At 32.2% G+C, this 13,703-nt stretch overlaps 1 protein-coding gene across 1 annotated transcript in view; it reads left to right on the top strand.

Moving 5' to 3' along the window:
* The window catches only part of LOC149421634 (macrophage mannose receptor 1-like), a 90,535-nt gene that overhangs the window by 37,207 nt on the left and 39,625 nt on the right, over positions 1–13,703 (top strand). Inside the window, exons 8-13 of the mRNA XM_089634305.1 lie at positions 6–326; positions 1,736–1,930; positions 2,604–2,849; positions 4,060–4,288; positions 7,403–7,423; positions 9,597–9,643. Coding sequence (XP_089490431.1) covers positions 6–326; positions 1,736–1,930; positions 2,604–2,849; positions 4,060–4,288; positions 7,403–7,423; positions 9,597–9,643 — 1,059 coding nt within the window. The remainder of the gene's footprint in view (positions 1–5; positions 327–1,735; positions 1,931–2,603; positions 2,850–4,059; positions 4,289–7,402; positions 7,424–9,596; positions 9,644–13,703) is intronic.

Raw genomic sequence — 13,703 nt, forward strand, 5'->3', positions numbered from 1 at the left:
TACAGCACCGCAGGATCCCATCGATACTTATGATGGTATATTTCTTCAGCCAAGTGAGGCTCCACCAGCAAATTCAGAACCATTTTTCAGAAAAGATTACACTTATGTTGAGTCCACGGGCACTTTCTACAAGTTCCACAAGCTAAAGTCCTCGTGGCACAGTGCTCTGGCTACGTGCAACAACGAGGGAGCTGGATTGGCTGTTCCTCACACGGAGGCCGAAGCCCTTGTTCTTCTGAATGAATTCAGTTCAGTTATTGCAGATAACTTTGTTTGGCTGGCAATTAGCGACTTGTTTGCAGAGGGTCTTTTTTTCACATCTGATGGTATGTACATTTTACTATAAGTAGGTACCCACACTTATTTATTATATCCCTCAGGAGTCATGTGATCTTTGGAGATGCTTTGTTTAGGGTCTTTTTGAGGAAAGGAATGAGTGGATGTTGGTCTTGAAGAGACCCGTGACAAATGTCAACCGTGTAAAAATGTTCGATAAGCGTTTAGTGTGTTTCCGGACGCCCCGGTACTAAAGGGATCAACGTCACTAGTTCATCGGAGCATTTTCCATTAAATTACCGGTAAAACAAAGACAGCATTCCCACCTAACGTCTGTGTTCTAAACCAATGGACTGAATGTTAATGTTAACTGATAAGTTTTGTTTTCTGGTATTTTGGGGCTCCAGACCAGAGGTGGCTGCCAAAGTCATCAATCAGCCACTCAGCGCCATTTTGTTTTTTTTTGACAGTTCGTCGCTCTAGTTCGTTTTTGTCCAACAGACCAAAACGTAAATCGGGAGAAATAGGGCTTCAAAGTTTTTTTTACTAAAAACGCATATACAATGAAATTAGCTCATTCTAAGCTTATTAAAATGATTTAAAGTAATGAATTTATTGTTATAAGTAAAATTCGTTCCAAATATTTAAAATTACGCAGAAAACATGTTTTTAATTTCAATGTGGGACACAGAGTTGGAAAAACAAGCTCGGAATATTGATTTAATTTTGGTGGAATTAAGACAAACTTGTCTTGAAAAAACACTAAAAATATATTTTTTAACTTGTATCGTATAAATAAATGCTTTCGGAGAATAACTGCATACTTAACTCAATTTCGCCAAAAATGGTCTGTTGGACAAAAACAAACTAGAGCGACGAGTTGAAAGCTTCCCTTTAAATGTCGATCCTAAGTCAGTTTCAGCTTTTAAACAAATTGTAATCAGCAGGAGAGGACAAATATCTGCTTATTACAATATGAAAAAATGCTACTACCTAATAAAACCAGAATCGGCGTTTAACGGGGACCTTTCAAATGTCAAAACAAAATGGCGCTATTGGTAATGGCTAACAATGTTACTTCTACTCTTATATGTAGCAAATCAATTTGGGACCGTATCATCTACTATTAATTCAAAGCATTTTTTCTACAAATATTGAATTGGTGTACACTCATCTTCTAAAAATTATGAGTAATACAGAATGTATTATAAAATATTTGTTAGAAGTGTGAGATTAATTTGTGAAACTCAGAAAAACACCTATAAAAGAATTCCCGTTACATAAATTTTTTACCTCTGTATTTTATTGGTGTGTAAGTCTGATGATATAAGAGCTTATGCCAACGATCTCCGACGAAGTTGTCAAAGACGAAAACTTTTTCTGTTCCAGAAGTTGAGCTTAAAGCTTTGTAGACGTGACGTATTTTTTGCGTGTTTTCATGTGGTAATGTTTGTTGCAGGATTACCTATTTCCAGTATATACAGTAACTGGAGTCCCGGAGAGCCAAACGATACAGGCGACAAAGGTGAAGACTGTGTCGTTATGAATAGTAAAGGTCTTTATAACGATGTCAAGTGTGATAATAAGAATACATTTGTTTGCTCTACGGGAAAAAACTTCACACAAAATACCGCCTGTCAAACGTACGATAAAAGTAAGTAGCTACAATATTTATTTTTAATATATTTAAAAAAAAACTAAATTAAACATACAATCTCCCTTCTTATCAACTTTGATATACAGGTGTATTAGATCCGAAACTGTGTGTCAAATACCAGGCATTACTAATAATAATAATGTTTTAATATTTTATGAAGTATACAAAAAAGGTAATAATGAGAATTAAATATTTCAATTTCCGAAAACGGAAAATAATGCATTTTAATAATTATTTCTTTAAAATCAAAATCGATTGTTCACTTAGTGGCTATTGCCATTGAAGTGAAAGTTTGGAGATTACTTTTTTTCTCTCATTCAAACCAAAATATGAACCCAAGAACCTGAAATAGGATCTGAGGTTCTGAGGTTGGGTTCAATTAAAAGTTAAAAAAAATTATATCAAGGGTTATAAAAATTATAACATGGCGCTGAAGAAAGACGACAAAATATACGTTTTAAAATGTGCCTATTGACGTATTGACCGTGTCCCACTTTTCCTTATTTACCAAAAATTCAGACAACTGATAAAAGTTGGGGTATTAATAATATTATGTAATTAAGGCAACAAACTTAAAAAAAAAATATTTTTTAATAAAAATAGCCACAAAGCATAATTAATGTGTTTTTTGAGATATAATGTATTTTTTAAACAAAAAAAAATTGTTCAGGTTACATTAAAGCAGGGAACGATCGTTGCTACAAGCTGCACAAACCAAAAACATGGCACGAAGCATTCAAGATTTGTAGAGACGAACAATCGTATCTGGCGGTCATCAACAGTGACGCCGAGGCAGAATTGCTGGCGAACAAACTTGTGAATGCCCCGAATGTGACGGGGAATTTTTACAGAGATGTGCTCCTCGTTGACTTCAGCGACCTACATGTACATGGGGTGTACAGGACAAATGCCGGAGGTAATAAAACCAATTTTTAATCAGGAAACTTGTGCGGTTAGAAACAGATTGGTTGTCTTTGTTTTTAGTGACCGCTGACCGTGATTGCTGCTCCAACAGTCACCAAACTGCACGGACGCAACAAGCGGCGTGCGGAGTTCATGAATGTGGTGCGTTTGAGGTGTACACATTATAAAAAAAGGCGGAGATTAGAATTTTCGCATAAATTTGTACATGTTCCTTTACTTCCACGTTCCAGAAATTTCGTTAGAAATTCTAGGACTAACTAACATAATATGATGTACCTGCTCCTCCTGGAAGGTAAAAATTATCACTTAATGAATTCAAACCATTTTTGCTGGGGCACTTCTGTTCGTTATATATTTTTTTAAGACTGTAGGTATACCTAAAAGAATTGCATATAATTTTTTAAACTAATTTTTAACCAATGTAAAAATCTCTGAAAAAGAATTAATAAATAATTAAATAAGTAACGGAATGGAAGAAACGGATTCTACATTAGAAATGTAAAACATAATTTTTTCCAACGTGGGTCCTAACTTAAGTAAAAACGAAGTATTAAAGGAAGTGCTAGACTTATTTTAACCAGTGATTCCAGACATGATTTGGAGAAAAATATGTAATTAAAATTATGGAATCCGGTGACTTTTATGTTCATTTTGTTTTTCAAAAGCAGTTTAGCAGGTTTAAATTGTAAAATAAATAAATAAAAAAAATAAAACATGAAAAATCAGTAGGTATAGGACAGTTAGGATCGGGGTGAGGGGTTGGTCGGTTAATAAGCTGAGTGTCCAGTGACGACACGGGGAACAATTTATTTGGTTTGGTTTTGAAAAAATGTGCGTAAAAAATGTTAATTTCATTTAAAAATTTTACTTCAAATGATGTCAGGAATCACTGGTTAAAGTAAGTTAAGTACGTCACTTAACACCCTGTATATTTTCCAAAACTACATAATGTAAACTATTGACACTATAAACTTAATTTTATACACTTAAAGTTAATTATGAAATCAGATATTGTTGAACTAAATGTAGAGGTAATGTAATGCGCTGGAGCGACCAAGAATTACGTGCGTCCAGTAAGTCAATGTCCGCAGCCCTCCACGTAGCGCAGAACCGCGAGGAATAAAGAAAACCTGTCCACCATGGAAATTGGAGTGCGGTCACGTGGGGGTTAAATTACTTATATTTTACAATCTCGTTTTCAGGAAAACCTTTGGAAGAATCTGGCTACACGGAATGGTCTCCAGGGCAACCAGACAATTACCTGGGAGATGAGCACTGCGGCAGCATCTTCAAGGACGGTCTGCTGAATGACGTCAACTGCAATTTAAAGGCCATGTTTGTCTGCGAGAAGGACATCGTGCCGCAGTCAAAGACCAAGACAAAGGCAGCTAAACGCACGACATCCACAACACAGCCCCCCTTCATCGTCAGGCAAATATACAACAGATGGAATTTTTCTTGACCTAGTTCTGCCAAATTTTGTCTTTCAGCCAATATACATTTATTAATCCATCGCTCCAAAACTTAATTGAGGAACTGGATGCAATAACATCTTAAACGCATACAAGCTGTTTTTGCTCCCATCGTTTTTTTTTTAATATCCCAACCAACCCCTTATTTGCTGCGCAAAACATGACGGAGCTGTGCGCAAAAGTTTGAACAATGACTTTACAAGTGAATATTGCGCGTTTCAAAAACTTCGAACGTGTTTTACTTAAAACTACAAACTTCGTCATAAGTCCTTAATGCATTCTGCCTCTTAATTTTCATCTTCATTTACTCTGTTAATATTAAATTTGTTAAAGTCAAACAATGTACCTTTATTTTCCTGAAAATTGTGAAAATTACAAAATTTGGCAAAAATGGGTAATACGTCAATGAATTTTTTTTTAAATTTAGGCTTTTTTATAGTCAATATCAATAAGGTTTCTTTGGTTTACAAGCAAGAAAACATCGTTATTATTGTTTATTCCTTACAGCCGTTCGCTCACGATTGGTATTAGTTATTGTTAATATTTTTTTGAAAACATGCAGACATACTTCTGTATTTGCTGACAGGCAGAATCAATAAAAATATACAATTAATAAGCAACGCAATTATATTTTCAATAACATTATCTTCTACTGATAAAATTTTATAAATATAATAGCATTTTCCTTCAAGCAGGCTGCTTAAAGGAAAACTGAGAATAAAAAGCAACATGTACGAATAGTAGTGATATAGTATAGGTATATAGTAAGATTTGAATTTTTTTTTTGTTGAAGTTTCGTATGACGTTTACAATTTGAAATTCTTAAAAGGTATTATCTGTTTTATGATGGCTTGTATGACCTTATAGCTAAACGGGTTTTATGTTGGTTCATATGACCTTATTGGTAAATGGGTTAAACTAAAAAATAAAGATCAATTTTAGATAAATGCTTTTGTGATGTATTTGGTGTCTAAATTGACAATGTTGGAATGGGTGTGTACAAAAAAAGGAAAATGATTTGTGCAATTTTTCGTACTGCCTTTTATAAATTAACATTAGATAATATTTAATACATTTAAAATTTATGATTTTAGTTACCATTATTCATATTCTAAAATTAAAATACTACGAATCACTTGTTCCGTTCACATGACGCCTATACAAAATGCTGAGCCGCTTTCAACTAGCGAGTAAGTTAGTAAATTCTAGAACGTTGATGGGAAGGCCAATAAATAAAATTATTGTGCCCTTTTGCTAGTTGAGGATGGCTCAGCGCTTTATGTGGACAGAACCATTCATTAGCGTGTGTTAATTTAACAATCATATTATTTGTTTTCCTAAAATAAAGTTAAGATAAGCTATTAATTTTAATTAACTGGGACCATTTTGATATCAATGAGTAAGACTTTGTAAAAAATGTTCAGAGCAAAGTATTTTTGATTTGGTCAAATGACCATAGAAAAAGAGCAATTCCGCAGAATTTAGCAAGCCCACCAAAAACGATGACTGTTTTATATGCGTCCACTACTACGTACCAGCATGCCTAAAACAGCGAAGACGACCTTTACAAAGGTGATCGTAGAGCAAGCTACGAGTATTTAGAAACGAACTAAGCATTTCGCAGACAACTGTTCGCATATCAAAATATCCAAATCACCATTTGATAATTGTAACTTATACAAACATTAAAATTAACTAAAACAAACATTACAGAAAGTTGTGGCGGTTTATTTTATCATCACAATTGTGATAAATTTCATTTCAATTAGAAATATATATAAATATATATATATATATATATATATATATATATTTAAATTGTATATACATATTTATATATTGTGTGCCTACTAATAATAATTACGTTATATCGACGTCGTAGGTATTATAAGATATTTAGTCATTAAATAAAAATGCGTAAATTGTCTCTAAATTTACGAAAAATCTTTTTTTAATAACCTATATTTCATAATTTAAAACACAAATAAATTAAATTTTACAATCCGTACTTGATATTTGCTATACCCATAGACATATGAATATTGGTAGACCTGCCCTAAGTGATTAAAAGCGTATTATCCCCACTCCCCATACCGGTTCCATTGGAGCCGGCTGTGCTCGCGTATGGCCTCAAGTGAAATTTGAAAACGTGACGTCATCATTCTTGTGCGAACTATGGTCGAGGCATCATCGGTTCATTTTACGAAATAACACGGCAAAATGTTGACTTGTACTATGAAAACTTGTAAAAATAGATGTGAAAAAGAGAATAAACCCAATTGTCGTATTACATTCCATATATAAGCATTATTTTACTTTATTTTAAGCATATTCACATCGTATAATATAGAACAGTTTTAGAAACATATACTATCACATCGAGAAACGTCTGGACGCGAAACACAAAGCTGGTTGGTTGCTGGGAAGTAAATTATGAACATTTATAAAAGTGTCTTAACTAAATACTTAAACGAAATATTCGACTCTGAAAATAGAACCGAATTTTTTTGCCGAATTTGGACTTCGCAAATTTGTTCATAACGTGGCGAGTAATTTGCGCTCCCATGTAAAAATGTCTATTCATTCAAAAGCAGATTTTACTTTTAAGAAGTAAATGGTGATATTATAATGCGAGATGCCTATTTACTGTCAGATTGATTTATTGACGAATCACAGTCAGCTTCACTCCCTTCGTTCTTCAAAAGTTGATTTTACCCCTCGCCATTATCTTCTCGTCTATTAATTCCTATGTCTGTGGCTATACCTTTGTTTTAAAAGTATTTACATTTGTGGAACATTTAGGCCTTAAATCCAAATTGAAGTTTGGTGTGAAAAAGGTCAGGCAGCCGTTCTTATTGATTTCTAAATATTTCAAAATCCACGAACCCTTCAAATATAATATTTATTACATGAAATTTTCATTATTCTCACGATAATTTAAGACATAATTTATTTTAATATAAAGTAACATATTTAATTAATAATACACACTATAACCAAATGTATTACAACTAATGTATTAATTTTGTATTTTTTTTCCCAAATTGAATGAATAACAGTATTAATCTTTCAGGTCAGAATTAATATGGGCAAGGTATTTACAAATTATTTTTATTGGGTAAATGATTTGCATGATTATGGAACAACGCTTTTGCCAATGTTTTTGCTCATCGAAGCTAGTGGTGGCCACTAGATTATCGAGCATGAGAGAAATAAGAAGCTTATTTTTGCTACGAATAAAGATAATATTAATGATCGACATACGTACATAACTATTTACGTAGTAATACAAGAAAAAACACATCTATTTAGTAATTCAATGGTTATTTGGACAAATTAAAGAATTAAAGTAGAAATAGCACACCAATGATCAAATCTTATTTTACGACAACTTCCCAGAAACCGTAATAAAATAGTCATATTAATTTACAAATAAATTAGAGATTGTCACTAGCCATATGTATCACAAAAAACAAGAACCCTGAGGAAAGGCCATTTTCTTTATAAAAAATCTTTGTAATAATAATACACTGTGTAACATATAATAATAATTTGTTTATGTAATGAAAAAAAATACACGGATATATTTCATTTTTAAAATTAATTTCTGGATACCTTTTATTAGTTCGTATATTATATCACTCTTTATGTTATCTAACTCAAGATAAATACAACACTAAACAAATACAGGGTTGAAGTAACTCCTTCGTTAATTTTAATTTTTATAAGATAAATATATAAATATATATATTTATAGTAAAAAAATAAAAATTGAGTCATTTAAACTAATTGAGAGATTATCATTTGCCAAACACATACAAGAAGATCATTAAATAATTTGGTGTTTACATTTTGTGCTCTGATATATACAACTGTGTTCACTAAGATTTGTAAAACAATGAATAATATTTTTAAAAAAATTATGTTTTTTTTCTTATGTAAAAATAAATACGTAATATGACTAAGGTTGTCGATTTGACTACCCTTAAAGAGGAATTTCCTAGATAAACAATTAAAGTTTTTAATATTCTTTAAAATAATTAATTAAATACTGGGCTGAAGTGCATCACGCTTATTAAAAACCTAGTTGTTGGCAAACTCCTTTTTTTAATTTAATTTAACTTTTTTGATTTTTTAATTTTATTATAAGAATTATCTTAGTGAAGATTTAACCTCATTTTAAAATGTCATAATTGAAAATAATATGAATAGCTCTCAAAATAGATTAAGACACCGAAAAAAATAACAGGAACTTGAACCCTAATATTCTAGTCTTGCCAGAACCAACAATCATGTACTCATCAAAATTCTTTATTTAATTTATATTATTAGAATAGTATATTTTCTCGTAAGTTTATAACTAACTAAATTGAACATGCGTTAAATTGAATTTTATCTTTTAACTAACTTAAGGTGGTTCTTATTTGATCTTTTTAGAATTGGTATAGTGGTGGTTTTTAATGCTTTCCGGTAGTACATCATAATTTTTAATTCCTTTAAAGCAGGGGTGGGGAACCATTTTCCCATCGGGGGCCATTTGGATGAATCCGCAACACGAATTTTAAGTTACGTTCAGAAAACAATGTTGGTTGGTTTGAACTTGAGGGCGATTCTGCTTTAAAATATGCAAATAATGGTTAACACACGGTACAAACAAATACAAGGTTTTACTAAAAATGTTGCAGCAAACTCAAATTTTGAACTACATTTGGAAATGTGAATGGTTTCCCTCGAAATTTTCCCACAAATGAACACAAAACCTATTTGAACTTAGAAGTGAATTTATATCGGAAACCCCAACTTAAATAATTGTTACACGTGAAACAATCAAGTGGTCTGCAACTATATTTTTATGACTACACACGGAACGCTTTTATTTCTCTTTTTATATATTTTTGTTGTTGTTATTTCTAATTGTTGTTTAGCATCTCTACCAAGTGATAGATGCATCATATGCTTTGCTTTCTGTTAACATTTTAAACTAGATTTTAACACTTACGAACTTCCTAATGTTAAATTTATAAAAATATCATGTTAATGTTTTGTAAAAGTTCCAAGACAATAAATAAATCAAAAAAAGTAGTTTTATATTTATTTAATTATTTAATGAACTTAAAAATGTATCTGACACCGTGAAAGAAAATCTTTCTCGCATTCTCGATGTAAATTTTTTCTTGCCGCACCAAAAGTGCTCGCAGGTCGCAGTTTCCCCACCCCTGCTTTATAGAATATACCGTTTTGCGTATAATTGGCTTTGTTCTTTATAGGCAGTCTGATTTAATAGCACGTCCTAAGTGTAAAGTATTTGATATCAGTAACATTTTCATTAATTAAAATATCAATTTAAATTTTCATTTTAGTCCTTGTCTTTGTACGATCAGTTATACCTATAAATTATATCTTTTTGTATTAATTTTAATATTATTTATATTTAGTAACCTTGAGATATTTTAAAGTAAATTATTTACAATATTTATTAATTCTTCATTATTGTACGAATATATCAGCTTATCTTCGGCAACTAGACGTACTTTCCATTTTAATTTAGATAATTATGTGCTTAATAACCGATAAAGTCTAATTAGTTTTAAAATTGCAGGTAAATGCAGAGAAGACGTGACAATATTGACTGCAAGCGTATTTTGACCTTGGAAAACAGTGTGAAAGCTTAATCAAATATCTTACGTATTTATTGTATTAAGTATTTTGAAAATCAATGTAATATTTATGATATTCGCTTTACTATAGGAATTAAATTTCATAAAGAAAAAAAAATTGTTTTATTTTTGATATGTCGTAGCCGATATTCCAAAACCCTTCCCGAAGGCTAAAAAAAACGCAAAAATATTTTTTAACAGTTGTAAGCCAAAAAGACGTTTTTAAATTTTTTAATAACAGGAATTCATTTTTTGAAACTTACTGAAACGAGGTGTTTTTTTAAAAATTAAATACGATGGAGAACTCCAAGTAATTTTTTATTTCTTTCGATATGTTATTATTGTCACTTATAATGGAACGTATTGTTATTTCTTTCTATGTGTTATTATTGTCACTTATTATGGAACGTATTTTTATATCTTTCAATGTGTTATTTTTTACTTATTAAGGAATGTATTTTTATTTCTTTCTAAGTGTTATTATTGTCACTTATTATGGAACGTATTGTTATTTCTTTCTATGTGTTATTATTGTCACTTATTGTGGAACGTATTGTATTGCACTAGCCCTGCAAATTTCTGGAATATAACTATATAACACAATTGTTGGTAAAAGGTTATTTATTTAAAGTAAGTAAGTTCACAGATCACATAATATGGTAAAACTAGTCTCAATGTATCAATTCACTAATTAACTGAGCAAGGGATCGGAGGGAACCTTGCCGTTAGGCTTTGGGAACAACAAAAACTGACTGTGGTTCTGCTTAGAGGGTCGTACCATAGGACGAAGCGCAACTAAGGCAGCAGTCGAGGGTCTGGTTGGGGCTTTACTTATGGTAGTAGAATACTCCTTAGAGGGTCGTGCCAGAGGACGAAGCGCAACTAAGAGAGCGTACTAGCCAAGAGCGAGCTGCAGACGAACTGACTAATTTAGGGCGCGCAGCCTGTTATATAGCCCATTCCTTGTTGCGGGGTGGGGTTGGTGTAGCGGCTCGAGGGTGGGAGATGCGCAGAAGGCGTCGGCGCATCCGGGTTTGCTTAGGGGTGGGTGAGCAGGATGGCGCTGTACGGGGGAAAGAGATGGTGTAGTGGCAAGCGTAAAAACGGCGCGCTACAACTATTATTATCACTAAATTAAATTTACGTATACGTATTTTTGTAGCAGCTTTGATTATATTTTATTTATTGATTTTAGGCAAATGCCTTTGCATTTTATCAGTTTCCCGCTTAACTCAATTTAATTTGAAGAGCTATTTAACAGATAAGTTTGTGGCCAAAACCCCCCACAAATTATCATTCTGTTCCGAGGAGCTTAGAGAATTATTTAAGATGTTCACGTAAAATATCACAGTACGCTCCAAATGAATTATAGATATCACTTATTTACTTTTCTGTCGACATCAATGGTTTTCCAGATGCATTTGCAAAACAAACATGCCTTGCTCTTTGGTTTATCAATCAACAATAAATAAGTATCATAACATTATTTATTTAACCTCGCTTATATCATGTTCCTAGAATAACTTTTTTGCAAAGGCGTATGTCTGTTTCATGACCATTGACCGCATAGAACGGCAGAGTTTTTTTTAAATGTATATTTTTGCCCCTGTAAATTTTCATGGTGAAAATAATAGGTAGAAAAACATTTTTAATCTTGAAGAACTTAATTCACGGTGAAATTCCATTAATTTTATAAAAGATTTTTGAATTTAAAAACGACAATACTATAAATGTACGAGATAAAAGTGTTTTAAAATTCTACAGTGAATTTTAGTCTCTTTCTCGATTTTATTTTCTTTTCCGATCAGAGAAAAAGAATCACTTCTCATCGATCGTTCTCGATGCAAACTGCTAGCGGAGCGGATATGTTTACACTGATTACGGTTATTAAACAGAAAGACAAAAGACCGAGATCGGGATCGTGACCGTAGTCGTACCAACTCTAAGCAGAAGACATTATAACATCCTCTACATTAGGCAGTATGCCATCCTTTTAGGTGTGTTATGGCGAAAGTGTGGATAATTTTTGACACACCTTTATATTTAGCTCGACATCTCACTTCTATCAAGAGCCATAGAACTTTAAATAGCTATCAAATTATTTTACATGGGCTTCTATTATGCAGGAATTGTTGAACTGACTTTTGGAGCCTATGTATGTACGAACATATGTGTAATTTATAAAGAGGTTTCCAGAAAATACACTCAACACCGCAGCTTCATTATGGCTCCTTGTACGAGAATGTTTGTCTATTAAAAAAATACTTAGAGTGTTAACATAAAAACCTGGTTTGTAAACAAAAGTTTTTACATAATAATGATTAACACAGAGGGAGCATTTGAGACTTTTTGGTGGTATTCACATAAATAAGTAGTTTTTACATAGTTAAGATTAACACAGAGGGAGCATTTGGGACTCTCTGGAGGTATTCACATAAAAAGGTGGGTGCTGAAAAATACTGTTCTCATTTAGAGTACTGAATAATGTGGGCACTCTAGTTTGATAACAAAAGGCCCATCAGGCAATCAGCCAAACGAGATTTAATGAGATTAAAGCATGCATGTGGTTTATCAACCTCTAGTGTGCCAACATTTCTTTAAAGATATTGTAAAAATTAATTTTTCTGCTATAATTTCTACCTATTTATCGCACATTACACGAGGTGTACCAAAACTAAACTTTATCCTTTTAAGCAGTGGTAGGGGTATGCAGCCAGCGAGCTCTTTCGGTGCGGCCTGCTGACCACAAAAAAGTGTATAAAAATATTATTTTCAGATCGTGAGAACGGTTTTCTTTCACGGTGTTTCAGATACATTTTAAGATTACAAAATACGGAGAAAGGTAAAAGATAGCTGATTTTAAACGATTATTTAAGCCTTGAACTCTAATGAGGAGTAATTCTAAACCAGTCTTCTGTTTTGATCTCAACATAAAATACGATTTGTGGGCTCATGTATAGATGCAACTCAAGGGAAACCATTCTCGCGTTCCTAGTGCATTTAAAAATTTCTAATATTAAACTCATTTGTAGACTTGACGTTTGGTCACGCATTTTCCCTTTTTTTTATTCGAAGACACCATGTCAGATGTGAAATAAAAATAAAGTAATATCGGTACTTAGCAAGTGAAGTTATAATAATTTATTGTGTATTTAGAATCTACCCCCTAAGAATGACGTTGACTTTTAAATAAATACCTGTCATTTTAATTTAACAAATGTTATACGAATTCCTTATAATTTCACGAGCTCTTTTTTATTCAAATATCTACATCTTTAATTCCAAAATTAAAATGTAGAAAATGTCTAAATATCATTTTAAAAACAAATTAAAAAAAAAAGAGTTGTACTTTTTTTACAGTATGAGAAGTCGATGTTGGCTAATAAAAATGAACTCACGGAACGGGCGGAAATTATTTTCCAAAGGCCTTAGTAGTGCATCCAGGGTTGCGTAGTAAAATCTTAGAACATAGAATTTTGCGCCTGTGGCACTCGTTTTCTGATCCGTAATTAGATGGCCTATTATAAACCCTTCAAAGGATACAGTTGAAATTTGGACACCCTGTATACTAATTTGATAAAAAGAGAAACCAATTATCTGGTAAGACAGTGCAATTTACCAAAACATCATTTTGTAATAATTAATACGAAAATAGTATCAGATGTCACACGGTAAAAATTTAGTTTCAACGATCAAGAAGATAATGAAATATTGGAC

This window comes from Hesperophylax consimilis, chromosome 8 (assembly GCF_061612785.1).
Source record: "Hesperophylax consimilis isolate HC1 chromosome 8, BYU_Hcon_1.0, whole genome shotgun sequence".
NCBI classification, from domain to species: Eukaryota; Metazoa; Arthropoda; class Insecta; order Trichoptera; family Limnephilidae; genus Hesperophylax; species Hesperophylax consimilis.